General features: G+C 33.0%; 1 protein-coding gene across 2 annotated transcripts in view; it reads right to left on the reverse strand.

Annotated features, from left to right (window-relative positions):
• The window catches only part of LOC127719957 (uncharacterized), a 29,558-nt gene extending 13,223 nt beyond the window's left edge, over window positions 1–16,335 (reverse strand). Inside the window, exon 1 of one of the 2 annotated variants that reach the window (XM_052226333.1) lies at window positions 16,252–16,335. Coding sequence is in view for 1 of the 2 variants with exons in the window: in XM_052226332.1 (XP_052082292.1) it covers window positions 15,762–15,805 (44 nt within the window). In the remaining variant the exon portion in view is untranslated. Of the gene's footprint in view, window positions 1–15,761; window positions 15,887–16,251 lie in introns of those variants that run through there. The other variant, XM_052226332.1, reaches the window with a different exon arrangement.
• Between the last annotated feature and the right edge of the window lie 5,590 nt (window positions 16,336–21,925).

Consider the following 21,925-nt stretch of genomic DNA (forward strand, 5'->3'; position numbering starts at 1 on the left):
GGTTATTCTGGTCATATTTTTTGTATTCCAGAATTAAAAGTATGAAAAAAATGTAAATTAGTTATAAATAACATATTAGCCTGGTAGATTATAACAATGGCACTTTTTTCAGCATTCTTTGGGAAGAATATAAATCTAGGGTGCTAGCATAAGGCAGCTTAACTGCATAAAAAAACTACTTAGAAAACTAAATACTAGGTAACACTAAGGGTTATAAACCCGAATAAAAACCAGGGATGACCTCAGGTCCTCCTGTATGGCATGTAGATCCCGACTTGACCAAAGGTTTGGCATAAAAGTAGCTGTATGGATAGAGTTACCTTTATTACAATGTAGTCCAGTTGCTCAAACAATATGTACATGTATCTATATAAGTAAACATTTATATCTAAGGTCATTCTTGACAATTATATTGTCTTGAATAAATTTCTGTGTCACCTCATATATGATATCAGTTTTGCTTGATTGGTCAGGAAGTATTAATGATGATTTAAAAATATATTTACACCAAAATGTCATAAAATGTTACACAGTAATTCAATTTTGGATATCCTGCATTTGTCATGCTTTTCCATAACATACTGTCAAATTGTTAAAAGATCCTCTATCTTAATTATTTTAAACTATCATTTAGCTTTAACCATAATCTCTTGGTGTAAATTTAGCTACACCTTAAAGCTTTTATGGTTATATTAATCCTATCAAAGCTCTTTTCTTACATTACAGCTACATGTACTGTACACAATGTAGGAAGTATTCCAAAAGTCTGATTGCTGATTAAAAATGACAGGATCATATCATTGAGCCAACATCTTACAATGATAAGTGCAAAAATATGAAGGAGTTCATGGTCAAAAATGACAATTCTATACAGGAGAGAACTATTTATTCAGTTAAACAATACTTATAGACATGCAGTGGAGTTTTAAGGAGACAAAAAACAACCTGGACTCAATTTTCTATATTTTGTCAACCAGATATATGAAAGTACTTTAAGAAAATAATCAAAAAGAAATTATATTTTTTTGAATGTTAAAAATGATGACTCCATAAGAAGAATGTAGCTATAAAATGAAGTATTAAAATCTATATACATGTAACAAGAATTTTTAGTTTAATATGGCCCACAAAAATGATCCCTTTTGAGACGTTTTTATTATCAACTTTTTTTTATTTTGTCGGAGTCGTAAATATCAGCATTCAAAGAGATTATGTGAACTTCTGTCATTAATTCATATAGTTCACTCATTATAGTCTGTTAAAAATGACAATTTGAAATCTTTCTCGCAAGGCCAGTATATTACGTATTATTGAAAAGTTCATGAATAAAGATGATTTACATGCATGGGAGGTCAAAGGCAATATGTTTTGAATTTGTTGCATTTGATTTTATATTAATTAAACATTATCAGCAATTCAAAAAATATATAAGATAAGAAGTCTTCAATCGTAATAGATGTAAGTTTATAATATACATCATATATACATGTAGCTCTGTCTATTATATATCTGTCAGTCAGTCTTATTGAGTGTGTCATACTGGTTTCTTCTTTCAGGAACTATTAATTATGGAAAATTGCATTGTTCGCGTTCTCATGTGTACAACTCATGCCAGATTTTATGAAACTTATATCATAGGTTTATATCAGCAATAATTTCTTGGACAACTTCCAAAATCAGTACGGATCAATTATTTTTAAAAGAGTTATGCCCCTTGAAAATATTAATATATGGAAAATTGCATTGTAAGCACTAGTCTCACATGTACAATTTTTGCCAGATTTTCGAATTTATACCTAAATGATATCGGAAATTATATTGCATTTGCTATCAAGCCTTCATTTCTCTAAGATGTTTATAACAATTTTAAAAGAATTTTTTTTAGTGTTATTGTCCTTGGATAGATTTAATTTGTGCAACACGGGAGACATTGGAAGACTGTTCTTTTGTTATGATTTTGGCTCTAAAATATTGGATAGGATATTTTTGTTACTAGAAACGGACCATTGAGTGGGCAATATATGTCTGCCCTACTGCATAATTGTCTGGGGAAAAGATGCGGATGATAGTATATTCCAACTCATAAGTTGAAGACAAACTGGCAAGGCAATGGTAAAAAAAACCCCAAAAAATACGAAAAAGATAAGCTACAGCTATAAAACACTATTTGAAAACTAAAAACTATGCAACACTAAGGGTTATAAACCCGAATAAAAACCAGGGATGACATCAGGTCCTCTTGTATGGCATTCAGATCCCGACTTGACACAAGGTTTGGTTTAAAAGTAGCTGTATGGATAGTCATTAGAGTTACTTTTATTACATTGTAGTCCAGTTGCTCACACAATATGTATATATATATAAGTATACATTTATATCTAAGGTCATTCTTGACAATTATATTGTCTTGAATAAATTTCTGTGTCACCTCATAAATGATATCATTTTGCTTGATTGGTCAGGAAGTATTGATGATGATTTAAAAATGTATTTACACCAAAATGTCATAAAATGTTACACAGTAATTCAATTTGGATATCCTGCATTTGTCATGCTTTTCTATAACATACTTTCAAATTGTTAAAAGATCATTAAGCTTTAACCATAATCTCTTGGTGTAAATTTAGCTACACCCTAAAGCTTTAATGGTTATATTAATCCTACCAACACTCTTTTCTTACATTACAGCTACTGTACACAATGTAGGAAGTATTCCAAAAGTCTGATCGCTGATTATAAATGACAGGATCATATCATTGAGCCAACATCTTACATGGATAAGTCCAAAAATATGAAGGAGTTCAAATGGACAAAAATGACAATTCTATACAGGAGAGAACTATTTAAGTTAAACAATACTTATAGACATACAGTGGTGTTTTCATGAGACCAAAACAACCTGGACTAATCTTTTTATATTTTGTCAACCAGATATATGAAAGTACTTTAAGAAAATAATAAAAAAAATTATAATTTTTAAATTTGAAAAATGATGACTCCATAAGGAGAATGTAGCTGTAAAATGGAGTATTATGTTTTCTGCTCTTTGGTCGGGTTGTTGTCTCTTTGACACATTCCCCATTTCCATTCTCAATTTTTATTAAAATTTATATACATGTTATTTCATTTTTTGTTATTTCAAGAATGTGTACGGACAGAAGATCTTTGATTGTTTCTTTTCGATTTATTCACAAATTATTACAGGCAGTCTGAGTTTGGACAGGCACCTGCCATGGAAATGCTTGAGTTGGTCTTTTAACCTGTTTTTGAGATCTCAATCCTCTCCCCCTTTATATCTTGATCAGTGGATCTTCAACCATTATAGCTGTTGCATTGAACTTAAATTTTTTGGAATATCTGTATTGTTTATTTTGAATGATCTTTTGATGGTTATTTATAAATTGTTTCACATTTGATGGACCATGAAGAGTCATATATAATGCAATTATACAGCCAGTGATTAAAGTTCTACTTCATGCTAAACTGTATGAACACATGAATATATAAACTCCATTCTACTATACGCTTTCACTGCATATCAGAACTACAGATACTGTCCTCCATCATGGTCATTGGACATATATGAGGACATAATGTAAAAATTCTGATACATGCACCATGCAGTTTACACGAGTTAATTACGCATATATCACAGGCGTGGTATGAAACGCATGATTACATGCGTGAATCATGTTTATCACATGCGTTTTTCACACATGTGTCACAGGCGTAGTTACAAACGCATGAAACACGCACGTGAAACGCATGATTACATGCGTGAATCGTGTATCACATGCGCCTCAAATCAATTTTTGTAAAACAAGTGACTGAGCTTAACCATTTGTGAAGATTTGGAAAGCAGAGGACCATAGAATAAATGTATAAAAACTATGAAGTTATTAAATGTATGCAAAGAACTAAATTTTCAAAGAACTTATTTTGTGAAAAAGGGATTTTTTTACCTCGAGGAGCCGCATCACGAAAGGATTTTCGGGGTGTGCTAATTACCCTAAATTACGGAAAAATGAACAAAACTGTTTGATGCAAATTTTTTTTATAAATATTGTTTCAGTAGGAAAGTGGACAAATAAATGGGGAATGTGTCCATGGGACACAGATGATGCCTCCGCTTGCATATAACGTTATAAAGCGGGGACATAACTCAAGAACTGTAAAAGTGACGCTACCCAAATTTGTACTTAATTTGAGTTTTGTGGTAATAAGCATTATTTAGAAGTTTTATAACATTAAGTTGATGCAAACTTAAGTTAGAACGGAAACGAAAAAATCAGCAATTTTTCCATTTGTAAAGGTGCAAAACTCTTGAACCGTAAAAGTGACGCCACCAAAATTCAAACTTGAATGATCTGTGCTTTGTGGTAATAAGCATTTTGCATAAGTTTCATAACATTTGGTTGAGGCAAACTAAAGTTAGAGAACAGAAACGAATATTTCAGCAATTTGTCCATTTGTAAAGGGGCATAACTCTAGAACGGTTAAAGTGACGCCACCAAAATTCAAACTTGATCTGTGTTTGTGGTAATAAGCATTGTGTATAAGTTTCATAACATTTGGTTGAGGCAAACTAAAGTTAGAGAACGGGAACGTAAAATTCAGCATTTTTTCCATTTGTAAAGGGGCATAACTCCAGAACCGTAAAAGTGACGCCACAAAAATTCAAACTTGATCTGTGTTTTGTGATAATAAGCATTTTGTATAAGTTTCATAACATTTGGTTGAGGCAAACTAAAGTTAGAAAACGGAAAAGTAAAATTCAGCAATTTTTCAATTTGTGAAGGGGCATACATGTAACTCTAGAACGGTTATTGTGACGACACCAAAATTCAAACTTGATCTGTGTATTGTGGTAATAAGCATTGTGTTTAAGTTTCATAACATTTGGTTGAGGCAAACTAAAGTGAGAGAACGGAAACGAAAAATTCAGCAATTTTTCCATTTGTAAACGGGCATAACTCTAGAACGGTTAAAATGACGCCACCAAAATTCAAACTTGATCTTTGTTTTGTGGTAATAAGCATTTTGTATAAGTTTAATAGCATTTGGTTGAGACAAACTAAGGTTGGAGAACGGAAACAAACTTTGGGACGTACGGACGGACAAGGGTAAAACTTAATGCCCCCTCCGCTACGGCGGGGGCATAAAAAACGGTGTGAGCACATAAAAAATTAAATGGAGAATGTTTCCATGGGAGAAAGATGATGCCCCCGCTTGCATATAACGTTATAAAGGAGCATAACTCGAAAACGGTACTAGTGAGGCCAAAATTCGAACTTAATCTGTGTTATGTGGTAATAAGCATTGTGTATAAGTTTCATAACATTTGGTTGAGGCAAACTAAGGTTAGAGAACGGAAACCAATTTCGGGACGTACGAACGGACGGACAAGGGTAACACTTAATGCCCCCTCTGGTGAAAAAGTAAATCAAATCAAATCAAAATCAAATCAAATGTCTTTATTCCTATTTAAGGGCCCCTATATAGCATATAAATCAATACAAATCACAAAGTTCATACAATATCCACACAAACAAAACATGCAATCTAACATACATACTGATTGTTAATGATTTAAAATGATTAAGAACAAAAACATATATACATGATCGGAGAGAGCCAGTACAAAGAGGGATAACCCCATTTGTTTACCTGAACTTGTTGCGTGAACCCCTGAGGTCAGGGGTTCACGCATATATAGACTGGAATAGGATCCCAGTTACGGCAACCAGTCCAGTACCCACGAATGTAGTTCTTAAAAAAAATTATAACTTTTATTTAAAATGGTGTAGTGTTATTATTACACAAGTTCTGTAACTGAATGTTGATTTATTTGAAAGGGTAGGCTTTCTAGTTTGAATTTCTGTAAAAATTTTGATTGATTTAAATGTAATCTGGCGTCAGTGCATAGAGTAAATTGCCTAAATTCTAGCCTTTATTCTTCCCCGGAAGTAGACTGACTGACCCTGTTGTCAATCTAAACAATATTTTGCAACGGAATGCCGGTCATGAGGCACTGAGATTGTACTTAGAATATTCTAAACCAATGCCTAACATGAAACAGAGATCCCAAGGTGGCTATCAAAATTATTTATTGAACAGCACCCCATTTATTTACTATTATGTTCTCCTTCGCTTGCTCATCCGAACATAAAACTTTTCTGATTACTTCAAAGACAACTAAAGACTGATGTGAATTGAGAGATGCACCAAAGCAGTTTTAATAAACATTTTCAATAATATGTTTCATTCATATTCAATATATTAAAGTCCAAATTATATTAAATTATATTGAATATATATATTATATATTGTCCAAATTATCGGCACAATCCTGGAATCACACAATCTACAAATACAAATAATATGAATTAGAACAAGAAAAAACTTCCATATACAAGCATTGTAATAAATAATATCTAAATATAACTGTAGAACTCGCTTTGGTGTTTTCTCGATAATTAGAAAAAGGCGCCAAAAGAATTATATAAAGGTCTTAAACCGAATTACTTCTTATTACGCAAAGAAAAATAAATACAATTTTTTTATTAAATAAGAAATATTATTATGTTCTCCTTCGCTTGCTCATCCGAACATAAAACTTTTCTGATTACTTCAAAGACAACTAAAGACTGATGTGAATTGAGAGATGCACCAAAGCAGTTCGACAAAACAAAGGTAAAAGTATAAATGTGTAGTGTGGCTATTGACATTTCATTAATAACTATAAATTCAAACTTTTTGAAACTGACAATCTATTTTTAAGGTTTTCTTTTATGTAACCGTCTTTAGCCAAATCCGTCTTCCAACGACCGTGTGATTTTAATAGTCTTTCAGGGATGCGATTATGTGCAGCTTCTGAAACCCCGCCGCTTCTTAAACTGTGAAGACCAAATTGTTCTTTTTTACAACCTACTTCTGACAATGTGCTTAATAACAGCTCTTGAGCTCGTGTGTATGACAATGGTTTGTTAGCTTTACACAAAAAATGAATATTCCTGGACTTCAAAAAAGAAATAGCTCTAAAGATAAACTCATCTGAATAAAGGGAAATATTTGCTGCTTTCAAATATCTTTTTAACATTGCAACTGGACATAAATCAGAGTTAGTTTTTGCTATCACAACTACATTGCCTTGTCTGTAAACGTCGGTTTTGCTAGATACTATGGTGATTTCGACATGCGAACCGTAAAATCGTAAATTCGGTGCTTTCAAATGAGAAAGTTCACTGTATCTTAAAAATCCCGCATAACTCAAAAGGACTAAACAGCAAATTCTTAAGTCTGCTAAATTAGTAGATAAACCAAACTTGTCTGACTCTCTTTATTATATCGTGAGTGATAGGTTCTTTCTTGTTAACTGGTTTTGATAAAAGTCTGACTCCGCCTTCTAGAACTATTGACAAAAAATCAGTTGAAAACACATTACTATACAGGTTTAAATCATGTTCTCATTTTATCCCGTAAAAAGCACCATTTAAAACAGAAGATGAAACTTCGGATTGTATCAAGAATGATAAATAAACTGCAACTATTGTCACTGAAGCTGCATGGCAGTGGACACAAATCGTAATTTGAACACCAAACACTAAATCTTTTAAAAGCATAAGAGTACTTTTTCACAGTGTTTTTTGCTTTTGCTTGCTTCTGCTATAGAATCATGTGCAAAACAGTGTAGCCGAGACCATTGATTGGCGCGCTAAAATATCCCATTGACTGGGTCAGATTAGGTGAACGTTCGTCTGTAACGCCCACAACTCACGACGTATTTATTATAGACATTTAAACTGTGGGGTCACCAAAGGGTCTCAACGCCTAAATAAAATAATTCGAAAAACTAATCAGGAATAACCTTTGTGTTTTGATTTATATTGAATACTTAAAATGTATAGTTTGATGATCTTTTCTGCTAACTACTATACTTGTTGTTCAATATGGGGAAACTGTAATAACTTTCTATTATATAGTTTACTAAAACTGCAAAAGAGAGCAGCAAGAATAATTTTAGACGAACATGATTACACCAAACCTTCAAGCGAATTATTTCACGAATGTAACATTGTGCCGATTACACAAAGAATACATTATCATAAATCTTTACTAATGTATAAGGCAAAACATGGCTTAGGTCCAGAATATATGTCTAGTCTTATTCTATCAGCTTCTGCAAACCAAAAATACAATACGAGATTTTCGTCCTCAGATAATTTTATAATTCCAAAACCAAATACAGAGTTGTATAAATTTGGGATATTTTAGCGCGCCAATCAATGGTCTCGGCTACACTGTTTTGCACATGATTCTATTAAGGAGTTTACTAGCAAAGTCACGTAATGACGGGTTTTGAATTGTTTGCAAATCTTTCCAATACGAAAATTGAAACCTCTGAAAAGATATTTAAAACATTTTCAACAAAACTTAAGAACAGGAATGATATGTATAAATGTACGAAAAATTAATTAGCCAAAATTCAAATGAACAAATCGATTATCAAATATAAGCAAAAATATATGTATTTAAAAAAAAAAAATACAACAAAAACTAAAAGAAAATCCCAATAACATTATAGCTATTAATGCGTCTTGCAAACTATAAGTGTCCATAAAGTTAAACCCTATCGCAGGGGAAATACTTATAAATATAGACCCTTGGCGGGATGCAAATAAATTGTTAATCTCAAAACGAGAAATCAAGTCCCTTCACGGGTACAATAATAATTAAATACATTAGCCTCCTTTCAATATCCCTTCACGGGAAAACCCATAACAGGTTATATATGAATAAGATTTTTACTCCTTCACGGAAAATCCTTCTTTTCAATATCCCTTCACGGGAAAACCCATAACGGGTAAAATATATGATTGCAATTTTTATTCCGTCACGGAAAATCCCATCACAGGGTGCAAAACTAACAATACCCATAACGGGTGCATCTGCTGATCACTATTACATCGGTTATTTAAACTGAAACATGAGGGGCCTGATGGGTTATTTTCGTTCTTCGTGATCGGCGCATTTCGCTATCGTGATTCGTTTTTCTACAGATTTTTTTTTTTTTATATTTTCGTGATCCGTGATCATAGAAATTTATTTTCTGTGAATCGTGATTGACAAAAAAATCAACTCGTGAATCGTGATGAGACCCCCCCCCCCCCCCCCCCCCCCACCCCCCCCCCCCCCCCCATCAGGCCCCTAAAACATGTTAGCTAGTAAAATCCAAGTATAATACTAGCACATTAAAAGACAAACGATCTGCGACGAAAATACTATTAGGATCTGATCCTTTTTGAAAAAATCCTCTGGGCTGTTTGTATTCTATGAATCTTTTAACAAATGAATGAAACGAGTTTTCTTTTAAAGACCACATGATTGGCCAAAAAACTGACGATGTCCATTTCGGCGTAACCAATACACCTTTACCTAGCCACTTTGACAAATGTAACACTGACCTACTTATCAATTTAATAGGCGGAACAATCCAGCAATTATACAAAGACCAATCGTATGCAAAAGCGTCTACACCTCCCGTTCCGGGGCACCAGTGGGGTGAGAAAAACATAGGTACTTTGTTATTATTAGAATCTGCGAATACATCACAAGTAAAAGGGCCCCATAAACTGTTAAAATATTTAAAATGAATATCTGAAATATGCCAATCGTCAAAATCAAAAATTTTAGAATAGAAATCGGCTATTTTGTTTTCTTCTCTTGGAACCCATTCGACTTCTATTGAAATGCTATTTTGCACACATAAATTAAATATTTCTATTGCTAAAACTTGTAATTCAGCATTCATGCTCCCAGCTGTAATAATCCTGACAACGTTTTGATTGTCTGTATAAATTTTTACCAAACGACTATGAAAATATTTCATTAAAGAGTTTAAAGTTATCAAAACAGCTTTTAGTTCTCTGTAAGTAGAACTCTTTTGTTTTTCTTCATATGTCCACATTTTGTGAACGACTTTCTTAAATGTCTCGACTGTATAACCTGCCGCTGCAAAACTGCTGGCATCAGTGTAAACTATTTTATCAGGCAAAAAGTTATTCGAAAAAAGTGTTTTGGATGGTAATAAATCACAATTATTGTGCCAAAAATTTATTTCGGAAATTGCATTCGACGTTAGCAAAATTTGTTCGTCCCAATACCGGCTAGTGTCTGGCTGTAGGTGAAACAGCATGCAAAGAATTGATATCATTTTTAAAGCGCAGGATTTTTTCCGAGGGTATCTCCAAAGTATGAGTGTTTAAATCCCACACAAATCCTAACCATATAAGCTTCTTTGTGGGTTGCCAAATACTTTTATCTTTATTTACAAAGAAACCGGAAGATTTCAGATCTTGCTTCATCTTATTAGCCAAATCATTACAAGAATCGAAATCATGTTCTATACCCCAACCGTCGTCCAAATACATAACTACTCTAGAACCGTGTGAACGCCAATGCTTTACCAGAGGACGTAAAACTTTTGAAAAAACGTAAGCAGCTGTGGAGAGGCCAAAGGGTAAAGCGGGAAAAACGAAATATTTTGTAACACCTTGAAATTTCCACGAAAAACCTAAATAAGTTCTGTGGTCCTCGTGTATACTTATATGATGATACCCGGATGTGAGATCAAATTTTATCATGAATCCGTCTTTAATTACATAATTCATAGCTTCAGAAACTCCTTCAAATTTAAATTTTCCCTTTACACGAATTGATTGACGTGGCGTAGGTCAAGGATTAACCTTTCTTTACCTTTTACATTGACTGATATCGTTAATGGGTTAACCACGTGAGGAATACAATGTTTACATTCTATTGCGGCTCCACAATCAAGCAGTTTTTTTATCGCTGTCTCAACAAAACAAGCATGCTTAATAGCTGATATATTGTTGTTTAAATGAGCTGCAGATGGATTTTTAAAGAAAGGAATTAAATAACCGCTTGAAATAACATTTAAAACGAAGTTATTTGCTTGTAAAGTATCTTTCCAAAATGTTAAATTATGAATAAGACTTCCAACTAAAAAAGTACTTGATGAACTGCTTAAATTTTTATATTCATAATCCCGTTCTAGTAAATTAGGTATGTACTTAACTGTTTTAGAACTGCTTCCCAGACTGGAGTCTTGAGGCTTTCTTTGGGCACTGGTAGGCAAAGTGTCCTTCTGCGTTGCAATAGAAGCACTTGTCGCATTTCTTTCCACCGTAGTATTCAGACTGGGAGTAAACATTCTGGGAAGTGTTGGAGGATCTGCCTTTAAGTGATTCTTCTGGATATGATGTGCCAGGCCTACGAAAAAGATCAGCATTACCCTTGTCATTGCCGAACTCGTTACTTCTGCTGTACGGGCTGGTCCCCTGCTTATCACGCGCTTTGTCTCTGCGTTTTGCCTTGGCTCTAGATTCTGCCTGACGCAACTTGGTGGCGTCTTCTGAATTGTCTGTAAGAGGGTCGTCCATATACTCCTCAACGACATCCCACCCGTACTTGTCAGCGATCCTTATTACCTTGTTACGCTCTTTCAGGGCCTTTTCCGACTCCCCCAGCAACTTTAAAGCGGCTTCCAAGGAACCTCTCTCGATGAACGATGTTGCTTGCTGTTACCTTCAAACTTGAATTTCTGGGTGTGGGTTGCGGGACGGGTGGTGTTTTCTAAGGCTTGTGAACTTAGCCTTTGGTCAATTTCGGAAACAATCTCCTTTTTCTGTCTGGATAAGGCTGCATCTAGCTTTGTTGAAAATAATGAAAGCGCGTCCTCCGGAGAAAAGTGCTCGTCAGACCTTGGGACTGCTCGACTAGGCATATCTTGAACGTCAGGTTCATGCGAAAATTCTTCTTCGTCACTCATGGCTGCACTGGTATTTAAATATAACTGTAGAACTGGCTTTGGTGTTTTCTCGATAATTAGAAAAAGGCGCCAAAAGAATTATATAAAGGTCTTAAACCGAATTACTTCTAATTACGCAAAGAAAAATTAATACAATTATTTTATTAAATAAGAAATATTATGATTTTCAATGCGTTTCAATGGGGCAAATAACTGGGTCCCCGTTCCATTTTAATTGATCCTGTAGTACTTCGGAATACCGGAAATGCCTACTGTCTTTTCGGAATACATCTATTCTTTTCTATAGTCACCTGTGTAATAGGTGATGAATTGATCTAATGAATATGTATTAGCGTCCAACATTTGCTATAGAGATAAGTGTTCATCGAGTCTGATTGATATCGTACATCAATAGCTAATTAAATTAGAGTCGCATATGTTAAGGTTTCTGAAATCCAAGCTGTGTTCACATTGGAGATCAAGTAGATTTTAAGCGAAAAAAGTGACGGTCAATGGATAGGGCGTTTTTACGATTTTCAAACTGAGCCATTTTAGCGAAATTGCAATTAAAATTCTACGTCCAGGAAGGATGTGAACAATCAAGGTGTTTCTAAAATTGTTCCTATTTTGATTAAAATAACAAAAACGGAATTATTATAGTCACATATAATTAATTTTAACTGGCAAAATATTGGAAAAAAAAATACAAATTAAAACAAAAACAAATTAAATTAAAGAAAAACAAACTGAACCTTAAAGAATCGTTGAGTTGTGTAAAATGCAGATACAAGATGCTACAACAAAATTTTTATTTTTTATTTTTTAATATATTTTAGCGGTATGTTGAATGACAATTCTGAAAGAATAATTAAATGTTTGGGCTAGATCATCATAGTACTAGATGTTTGTGATGTCGTATAACAGAAAAAAAGATTATGCATATGCAATAGCAGTGGTGAAATACTAATACAGAGTCAGAAATAAAATAACGAATGTCCTTTATAGAGACTGAGTGATGATAGATGCAGTAAGAGAGAAGATAATGAATTTTTATTGATACTATAAATTATAGTAATAAAGGCTCTACATTTTTATCAAACTTAAACATAAATAAGGAAACAAAGGCAATAATTATAATAAATGACAACACTATGAAATCAGGTAGTGAGTTTTCTCGTATGAGTTGTTTAACGTTGTCATTTCGGGTCCTTTTATAGCTTACTATGCGGTATGGGTTTTGCTCATATTGTTGAAGGCCGTACGGTGACATATAGCTGTTAACTTCTACGTCACTTGGTCTCTAGTGGAGAGTTGTCTCATACATCTTCCTTTTTTTTACTTAAAGAAACCATACTTAATCTTATTTAAAAGTACAAGTTAACTCTGGGAATTACGACGAAATTTAAAGGCACCTTTTATGTGTGCTAAATGCAGAAATTACACGTCACGTCGAAACAGTTCATAAAATGAATATGCGTTTGAGTCCTTAAAGTAATTCTAAAGATATGAAAAGATTTACAGACACTGAGTGATTTTCTTTGGAGTTGAGGCGATAACTCACTATTCATTTAAAACTTATGGTCAATGAAATAAAACAAATTGAGGATTGATATATTCCTCGATGTTTGGCATTGAAAACTATCATAAATTACTACCGGTATGTGGTTTGCGAGGATAGATTAGCAATTGTCCAAAGACTTAAAATAACAGGAAGATGAGTATTTAATTTATCTATTCATGACTCTTTTATGAAATTAGAGATGCGTATGTTAATTTTCTTTAGAAAAATATGTGAGTTTTCCAAAGGGCACGTGTGTCGACTTCCCTCTCCAAAACATATAGTTATAAATGGCAAAGTAAATTCTTCTGTTTTCGGTATGTGAAACAACCCACCTCCCCCTCAATATAAAATCAGATTAAAAGTTGAAGCAGCTGGTGCACAACTTCATGTCCCACCTAAAAAAAAAATCAGTGCAAGTTTTTGTGAATTCCGTCATTTGTTTTCAAGGAGTCGAGCCAATATGTAGTCATAAGCGAATTTAGAGGGTCTAGTTGACAGAGGTCTAGAGCGTGTTTGGCGACAACTTAGTAAATAAAAACATTATTTTTCTTAAAATCAATATCCGTATAAAACGAAATGTTTGAGCAAACTGATTCAAGTATAAAGTTGAGGTTTCAAATTGTTTCTGCTCTAACAGTCTGTTTTGAGTTTGTATAAATATATTGAGATCAAGCATATCTCGAATATAATAGCCAATGACCAAACCATATAAACCAGTGTAATTGATTTTCCAAAACGGTCTTAGTTCGGAATAATCAATTAACAAATACGAATATAACTTAGGGTTTTGAACTATTTTCAAACTGGCTACAAACAAATAATCATGATTCATTTCATAAACTTCTTCAAAACAAAGACTGTTTTCACATTTACATTTCGACTTTAGCAAGGAAGCTACCTTTGGAATTTCCAAAATAGCACCTCAGAATGGAACAAACAGTGGGTTCTTCTTATTTAGCATGTTGTACAATCTAATCTAAATATAGAGATGTGTTTTCGTTATCCTCGTATGCTTATATGTATGAGCACGCGAGTTAAGATAGATCTGAATTTTAATCAGATTGCATGTTGTAATGTTATCTATCGGAAGAGAGAGGGATGGGAAAGAGAGAGAAATTATTTCTTTAACAAGAAAATTATACCCCACATAGAAAAGCAGCTTCATTAAGAAACCATATCAGTTTTTCTACATTTTATATTAAAAAAGGTAAATTTATGATTCTTTGTGTACCAATTATCTGATCGTTCATGCCAAACAGGCATTTAAGTTCACGATTGCATTTCTTTTTTTAAAGAAAGCAACTTGTCTCTTTTTTTCCTGTCTAATCTGGAAATTTTTTATTTAGGTACAGACTGAAAACTGTATTAAAACCTAAATCTTCATTCATGTCATGGTCCAGATAAAGAGATTTTCTAAATTTTTGTTTCTCAGATTTGGAAACTTTTGAAATAAATTTTGTAAGAATTCTAATCTTGGTGTCAGAGCTATATAGAGGGCACTCTAAAACAAAATGTAGCTCATTTTCTATCAAGTTAAGTGACCATTGTTGTCAGAGCCTTTCACATCTGGACAGAAGTTCAAGTTTTCCTGAGATTGTATTTAGTTTTCGTTCATGTCTCCCCGAGTCTCTATTCTCAAACTCAGTCTAAATTTTGTTCTTCTGCTGTTAACATTTTTCATATGTAAGTAACTTTCATAATTGAAAGCAAGTTTGAATTTGGAATATGTGCTGAGTTTTCCAGTATCTTTTGAATAACTATTTCTTATGTGTAGCCATGTCTTTCAAATTTCTTCAAATACAATTTAAATTTATTTTTTTTGCATATCCAGTTTTTCACTGTAAAACAGTATATTAGAATACCATGAGTTATTAGTCTGGTTACTGCTAGAGTTATATTCATTATAGGCTCTGCTCAACAGATCAGATGGGGAGTGCTCAAGTCTATACCAGTACAAAAATATTAGTTTTAACAAGTCTAATTATAATGGGTATCTCCAAAGTTTTGAAAGGACTGCTATGTTTGTACAGAGTTTAGTAACACCCAGAATGTGTTTACAGAATTTTAAGTTAAGCTTTTCCATTTCTCAATCTTTGAAAATATCAAAAAGAGAAAGAGTTTTTCTTTTTTGAGTAATGTCAATGACTCCCCAGTTCTCAAATCCACACAACACAATGTGTTGAATGCAATGGTCAAAAATATGTAAAAAGGTTTTAATAGATGGATCTGAAGATTTCATATCTCTATACAATTTGAAACTTGCTTTCATTCCCTTTTGAAACAATTGGTTTTTTTTTTTCTTCATTAAACTTTCCAATGTTTTCAATTATAAGGCCTAAATACTTATATTGTTAGGAACAGCGTGCTTACCGTTTGTCCTCAAAGTCATACTCATACTCATGAGTCTTCAACATGGTGAAAATATCGCGCCTCACTGCAAGTTTAAACAGCCCCTGGAACTGGTTGGACTGATTTTTTTTTTTTTTTGAATAGATGTCGATCCCGGTACATAACATCGGAGACATATATACACATATGTGTATATATGTCTCTGATAGCATAAGTGCATTGAACGACACAGCTGCGGCTATATATTAAGTTCAAAATCATATCTTTTTAACTACTGTAGCTGTATCTGTAATTAATCTTCATGCACCTCCAATATAGGAGATCGATGAAATCCTCATTTTAACCATAACAAATAAAATCACATAATAATGTAGTCCCATGTGAATTTTGATAAAGACCTGAGTCAGAAGTCTGGAGTATTTCAAACTTTGTCAATCGATTATTTCATATATTATATCGTCAAGCGTTTATTTACAAATAAATGATATGTGTTAAACAATGATGTGTTTACCTTAAGATTTTGTCATAAAATATGTTTCCCAGAATTTCCAATTTCCGATGTCTAAATTTTCACTGTGTATATGCACAATATGACATGACACATATTCACTGTGCATGCGCATTACATAACCCAGTCACATTTTTTGTTAACGTGCATTGAAAAAAAAACAACATAGAATTGGTTCTCAACTAGAATTTCAAATTCTCATGAATAATTAGTTAAAACAATTCTTTGAAATAATATAGAACTATCATTTTCGTTGTGTAAAATGCTAATTTTGTTCAATTTTATAAAATATGTGTTGCATTTATTTTTCAAGTTTTATTTTTGTTACTATGGCATCTTTTTTCCTGTTATTAATTTAGATGCCGTATGCCGAACTTCTATACGCCATTGGTTTTTATTATGTATTGCTTCCGAGTTTAGCGACAACATCAAAAGATCGATGAAGGATAAAAAACATAATTCACATAGTTAGGGGGAGGGGAAAAGGGGGGGGGGACTGGCTGCAAGCTTTGTTGTCCTACATTGGCTTTTGGAGTTAAAGAAATACATATGAAAGTTGGATCCTAAATCTGTTTGGACCTTTAACGCAAATAAAAGGTAATAAAGCATGTACACTTGAGGCTTTTTCGTGCAATTCAGTCCCTCCTATCGTGTATAAATGTTTTAAACTATCGACATATTGACAGTACAAATATGTTTATATGTAACCCATTAAGATTATTTGCCTCAGTGTTAATATTTTATATAATTAATCTGTTTTATTAATGCCTTTTTACACATAAATATGCTTATGGCTTTGGTTTGGCTCTGGCTTTAGATCATAAAATTAAGTTGATTTATTTATATTTATATCTATATATTCATATTTATATATGATTGTCGAAATTATGTGTGTGTCTCTCAATTATTTAAATCATTGTAATAAATTACTTTGATCATCATGAGTCCTTTAATTGGAATAAAAATATCTTTATCTTTATCTTATCTGTATCTACACATTAACGATTGTTTGACATTTGGTAACTAAAACTTACTGGATAATACTTTTTCTGGGGCGAAAAAACCCATCAAATATACTAGGGGCCGGTAACAAGAAGCTCTCTAATCACTTAAGATTGTTTTGTGACTAAGAGTGTAACAAGAAGCAATCTTATATCTATCTTAGAATGATTGACGGCCATTAAGACATTCGAATTTCTTACTGATTCAAGGGAATTTCTTTGCATCCCCTTATCATAAACTTATCAATTCGAGTAACACGAAAACATCTTAATTTTTTGCCGAGCCTGCGACTTCTGTCGCAGAAAGCTCGACATAGGGATAGTGATCCGGCGGCGGCGGCGTTAACTAACTACTAGCTTTATATTTTAGAAGCTGGAAGACCTGGATGCTTTATACTTTGTATATAGATGCCTTATGTTATGAAGTTTCCGTCTTTCATATGTCCATTGTCCTGGACCTCATTTTCATGGTTCAGTGACTACTTGAAAAAAAGTTAAGATTTTTTGTAATGTTAATTTCTCTCTTATTGTGATTAATAGGATAACTATATTTAGTATGTGCGTATCTTGCAAGGTCCTCATGTCTGTCAGACAGTTTTCATCTGACCTCGACCTCATTTCACGGATCAGTTAACAAGGTTAAGTTTTCATGGTCAAGTCCATATATCAGATACTATAAGCAATAGGTCTTCTATATTTGGTGTATGGAATTATAAGGTGTACATGTCCAACTGGCAGTTGTCATCTGATCTTGACCTCATTTTCATGGTTCGGTGGTTAAAGTTAAGATTTTGTGTTTTGGTCTTTTTTTCTAATACTATATGCAATAGGTCAACTATACTTGGTGTATTGAAATATTTTACGATGTGCATGTCAGTCTGGCAGCTTTTATTTGACCTTGACTTCATTTTCACGGTTCATTGCTTAGTGTTAAGTTTTTGTGTCTTGGTCTGTTTTTCTTAAACTATAAGCAATATGTCAACTATATTTGGTGTATGGAATGATTGTAAGGTGTATATGTCTGTCTGGCAGGTATCATCTGACCTTAACCTCATTTTCATTGTTCATTGGTCAATGTTAAATTTGCATGGTTAATATAAAAAAAGAAGATGTGGTATGATTGCCAATGAGATAATTCTCCACAAGAGACCAAATGACACAGAAATTAAACAGCTATAGGTCACCGTACGGCCTTCAACTAGTTTGTTTTTTAGATACTATAAGCAATAGGTCAACTATATTTAATGCATAGATTGATTATAAGGTGTACATGTCTGTCTAGCATGGTTCATCTGACCTTGACCTCATTTTCATGGTTTATTGGTCAATGTTAAATTTTCCTTGTTAAGTTTGTTTCTTAGAAACTCTAAGCAATAGGTCAACTATATTTTGTGTAGGGAATGATTGTAAGGTGTACATGTATTTCCAGTTTGTTTTATATGAGCTTGGCCTCATTTTCTTGGATCATGTTAAGTTTATGTGATACTTGTAGTAAAGCTTTATATTTAGGACTATGAACATAAAATCAATGGTCAGTAAAGCAGGCGAGACATTTCAGCGTGTGCACTCTTTTCTGTCCTTTAGTAAGAAATCTTTGCATAAATTAAGCATTTACGAGAGTAACACGATTGTTACTTAACATGTTTTAATGTAAGTGTGGTTCTACCCACCCCTTAACTACTCTTTGGATGAAAATGGCACTTGTTTTACATATATATATGATGAATAATTAACAGACGAAGAAATCAAGATCACGAATTATGAAGAACTATCGGTTAGACAGAGCGAGTATATAATATATGACTTATGGCAATATCTTTTAAACCCCCCTCCCCCGAGGAATTTTGAATCTGAAATTGTTTAATTTGTACTATTTGTTTGCTTTGAAGAAAAGAAAGATTTCATTTAGAAAAGATAGTTGTTCCTATTTATAACCAAGTCCCATTTTTTCCTGATACTCCCCAAAAGAGACCCTTTTAGTTTTAGACAATAAATATTAAAGACATAATTGTTTTTAATGTATATTTTTTTAAAAACTGTCTTATATACACTGATTCTCATATTTCCCCCAAAACTATAAAATAGTATTATATATATACTGATCCTCAATCCCCCCGCTTAAGGTAGAATGGGGGGGGGGGGGTCTAAATCAAAATCCATAGAATATTTTTATAATTTGTCAAAATGTAGTTTATGTCATGCTTTTTTCAAAAATAGAATAAAAAGTATGGGTCACCGGGCTTTTTATCACACTACAGGTTGTGCAAAATTGTCAGTGTTTGTATGGATTATGCATGGAAAACCCAATTTTGTGTGATAAAAAGAAAACTACACCATAGAATTTTAAGATAAAATATGAGAAGATAGCTCTCATGATATGCTTTCAGATAAGAAAAAGAAAAAATGGGGTCACCGGACTCGTTTTCTTGCTACATAATAAAATAGGTAAATTCACAACACATTCTATTATAAAAGTTACTTTATCTGAGTTATGTCCCCTTATATCTGAGTTATCTACCCTTATGTGGAAAAGTTGGAAAAAAGTGAATCAAACAAAAATATTCTGTTTTTTTTGTAAAATACAGCCATAAATATGATAAAACACATAATTTTCTATATTATCATGACAAGTCTTACACATGAATTACATACTACTCTCGAAATTTGCACATTTCATTAAAGATCTAGACCGATTGCTATCTGCTATTTCAAAATCCAAGATGGAGGAAGACACCCCAGCTACCTTAAGACTGTAAAACACTGCCTTAATTGTATATACTGATGCTCAAATTTTCCCCCATAACTTTAAAACACTGTCTTATATATATACTGATCCTAAAATTTATTAAAACTAAAGAGGTTTCTTGTGTTAACAGTTAATTATATTTCGAGTAAAAAGATATTCACTTTTTTTAGTTGTTGCTTTAATCTTAAAATAATTTGGCATCAACAGTGATTTTGAAATGAGATTAAAAATAGTTAATATGTATACTGATTTCAGGGTTGTTTATTTTGTTTGTACACATATATATATATACATTATCCTTAATTGAAACACTGTATTCTCTTGATTTAAACTTTCCTTATGTTGACCTGAATTATGTACACAATTATATAGTCCTTCAGATATATATATCTATCTATCTATTCTTATATATTGATCTTTTCCAGAGTTTAACTTTATCAGGATCAATAATTTAGCAGACTATGTAAGCAAACAAATCTTGTTACTAATTTTAAATGTATTTGGCAATGACTAAATCAAAGAAAGAAAACGTTGACGGACAGGACAGACATTTTTTAAGTGTGCTTAGAATATTAGCCGCCTTCAGGGTATTCTTAAACGATGTTTAGAGAAAAAAAGGGCGAGGAAAGAATGGTTCTGGTTATACACTCTTAAGGATTCTTAGGGCATTCTTTGTGCTATCGTAAACAAAGGCTAACTCAAATATTAAGTTGAAGAGCATTAAAAACGAAAAATTTCAAAACGTGAACTGTATCAATTGGTACAGTGTATCTATATCTTTTTATCAATTATAATTAAATGGCAATTTTGAATCTCAGTGAAGCATTATACAGATCAACACAGATTTTTCTATAAATAAAGAAAACAACTGTTAAATAAAAAAAATTGAAAGTCATATAGGATTACTGGGAACGAGTGAAAAATGTTATATAAAATATAAATTTAAAATTACAGAGATCTTTTCATGTACACTAGTGACTACAGTCATTGTGGATTTTGTCATGACCACTGACACTGCGATTCTCCATGGTGGGCACAACTGCCCAGCCCCGAACTCACAATACCATAAATTTTCAAAAAAAATTAATGGGTCCCTACTTAATTTTGAGCTACATATCTATTAAACAATGTATTTATAAATTCAAATAAGCGTTTTTGAAAAAAAAATCAAATACGTATAACAAAACATCCAAACTCTATGCAATTGTCCATGGTGGGCACATAGAAAATGTGGATTCCACACTGACTGTAGTGTATGTAAAAAATAATTCACATTACTAGTACTATTTTTGATGCATCAGCATATGCACATCAATATTTCCAGTCAGGTTTTCCCAAAGTCAATACAAATAGAAGATACCATTTATCTTTGAGGAACCCTAAGGGTGACTGGGGGGATAGATATATTGGTCTCCTTCCAACAGGTAGTAAAACCCTTGCCAAAGTTGGGCGTAAATTTCGCTGTGCGGGATGCATAAATTCGCAACCACGTCCGGTCAGAATTCGGTCGTTAAATCCGATGCCTTTTGTAAAGAGAGTGTCACGCTCTCTGCACGTCAAGAACCCTCGCGACAACTGTTTGAAGGGTTCGTAGGTGGCCTGTGCAAAGCTAAATGTCTGTCCATACCTAATTTACCCTCATATTCAGTGGCAGTCCAAATTTCCAGTCCTTCATCCCGTTCGACCCCATTACAGGTATTGTTAATTTGTTCTCGTCCTGAACATGCATGAAATATTTGCCACTGGAGGTTAAGTAACTAACAGTCAATAAATCAATCATTGTGAAGGGAAACAATACTCATTATATTGGCAGTCTGATTAAAATATTAAACTCGGATTTCGTTATCTCTATAAGAGATCAGAGTTCTATATTTTAATTAGATTGTATATTGCATGCTAAAATTCATTTTTAAAGGCAGTGCTTTAATGC

Source organism: Mytilus californianus, unplaced genomic scaffold, assembly GCF_021869535.1.
Source record: "Mytilus californianus isolate M0D057914Y unplaced genomic scaffold, xbMytCali1.0.p SCAF_11, whole genome shotgun sequence".
In the NCBI taxonomy this organism is placed as follows: domain Eukaryota; kingdom Metazoa; phylum Mollusca; class Bivalvia; order Mytilida; family Mytilidae; genus Mytilus; species Mytilus californianus.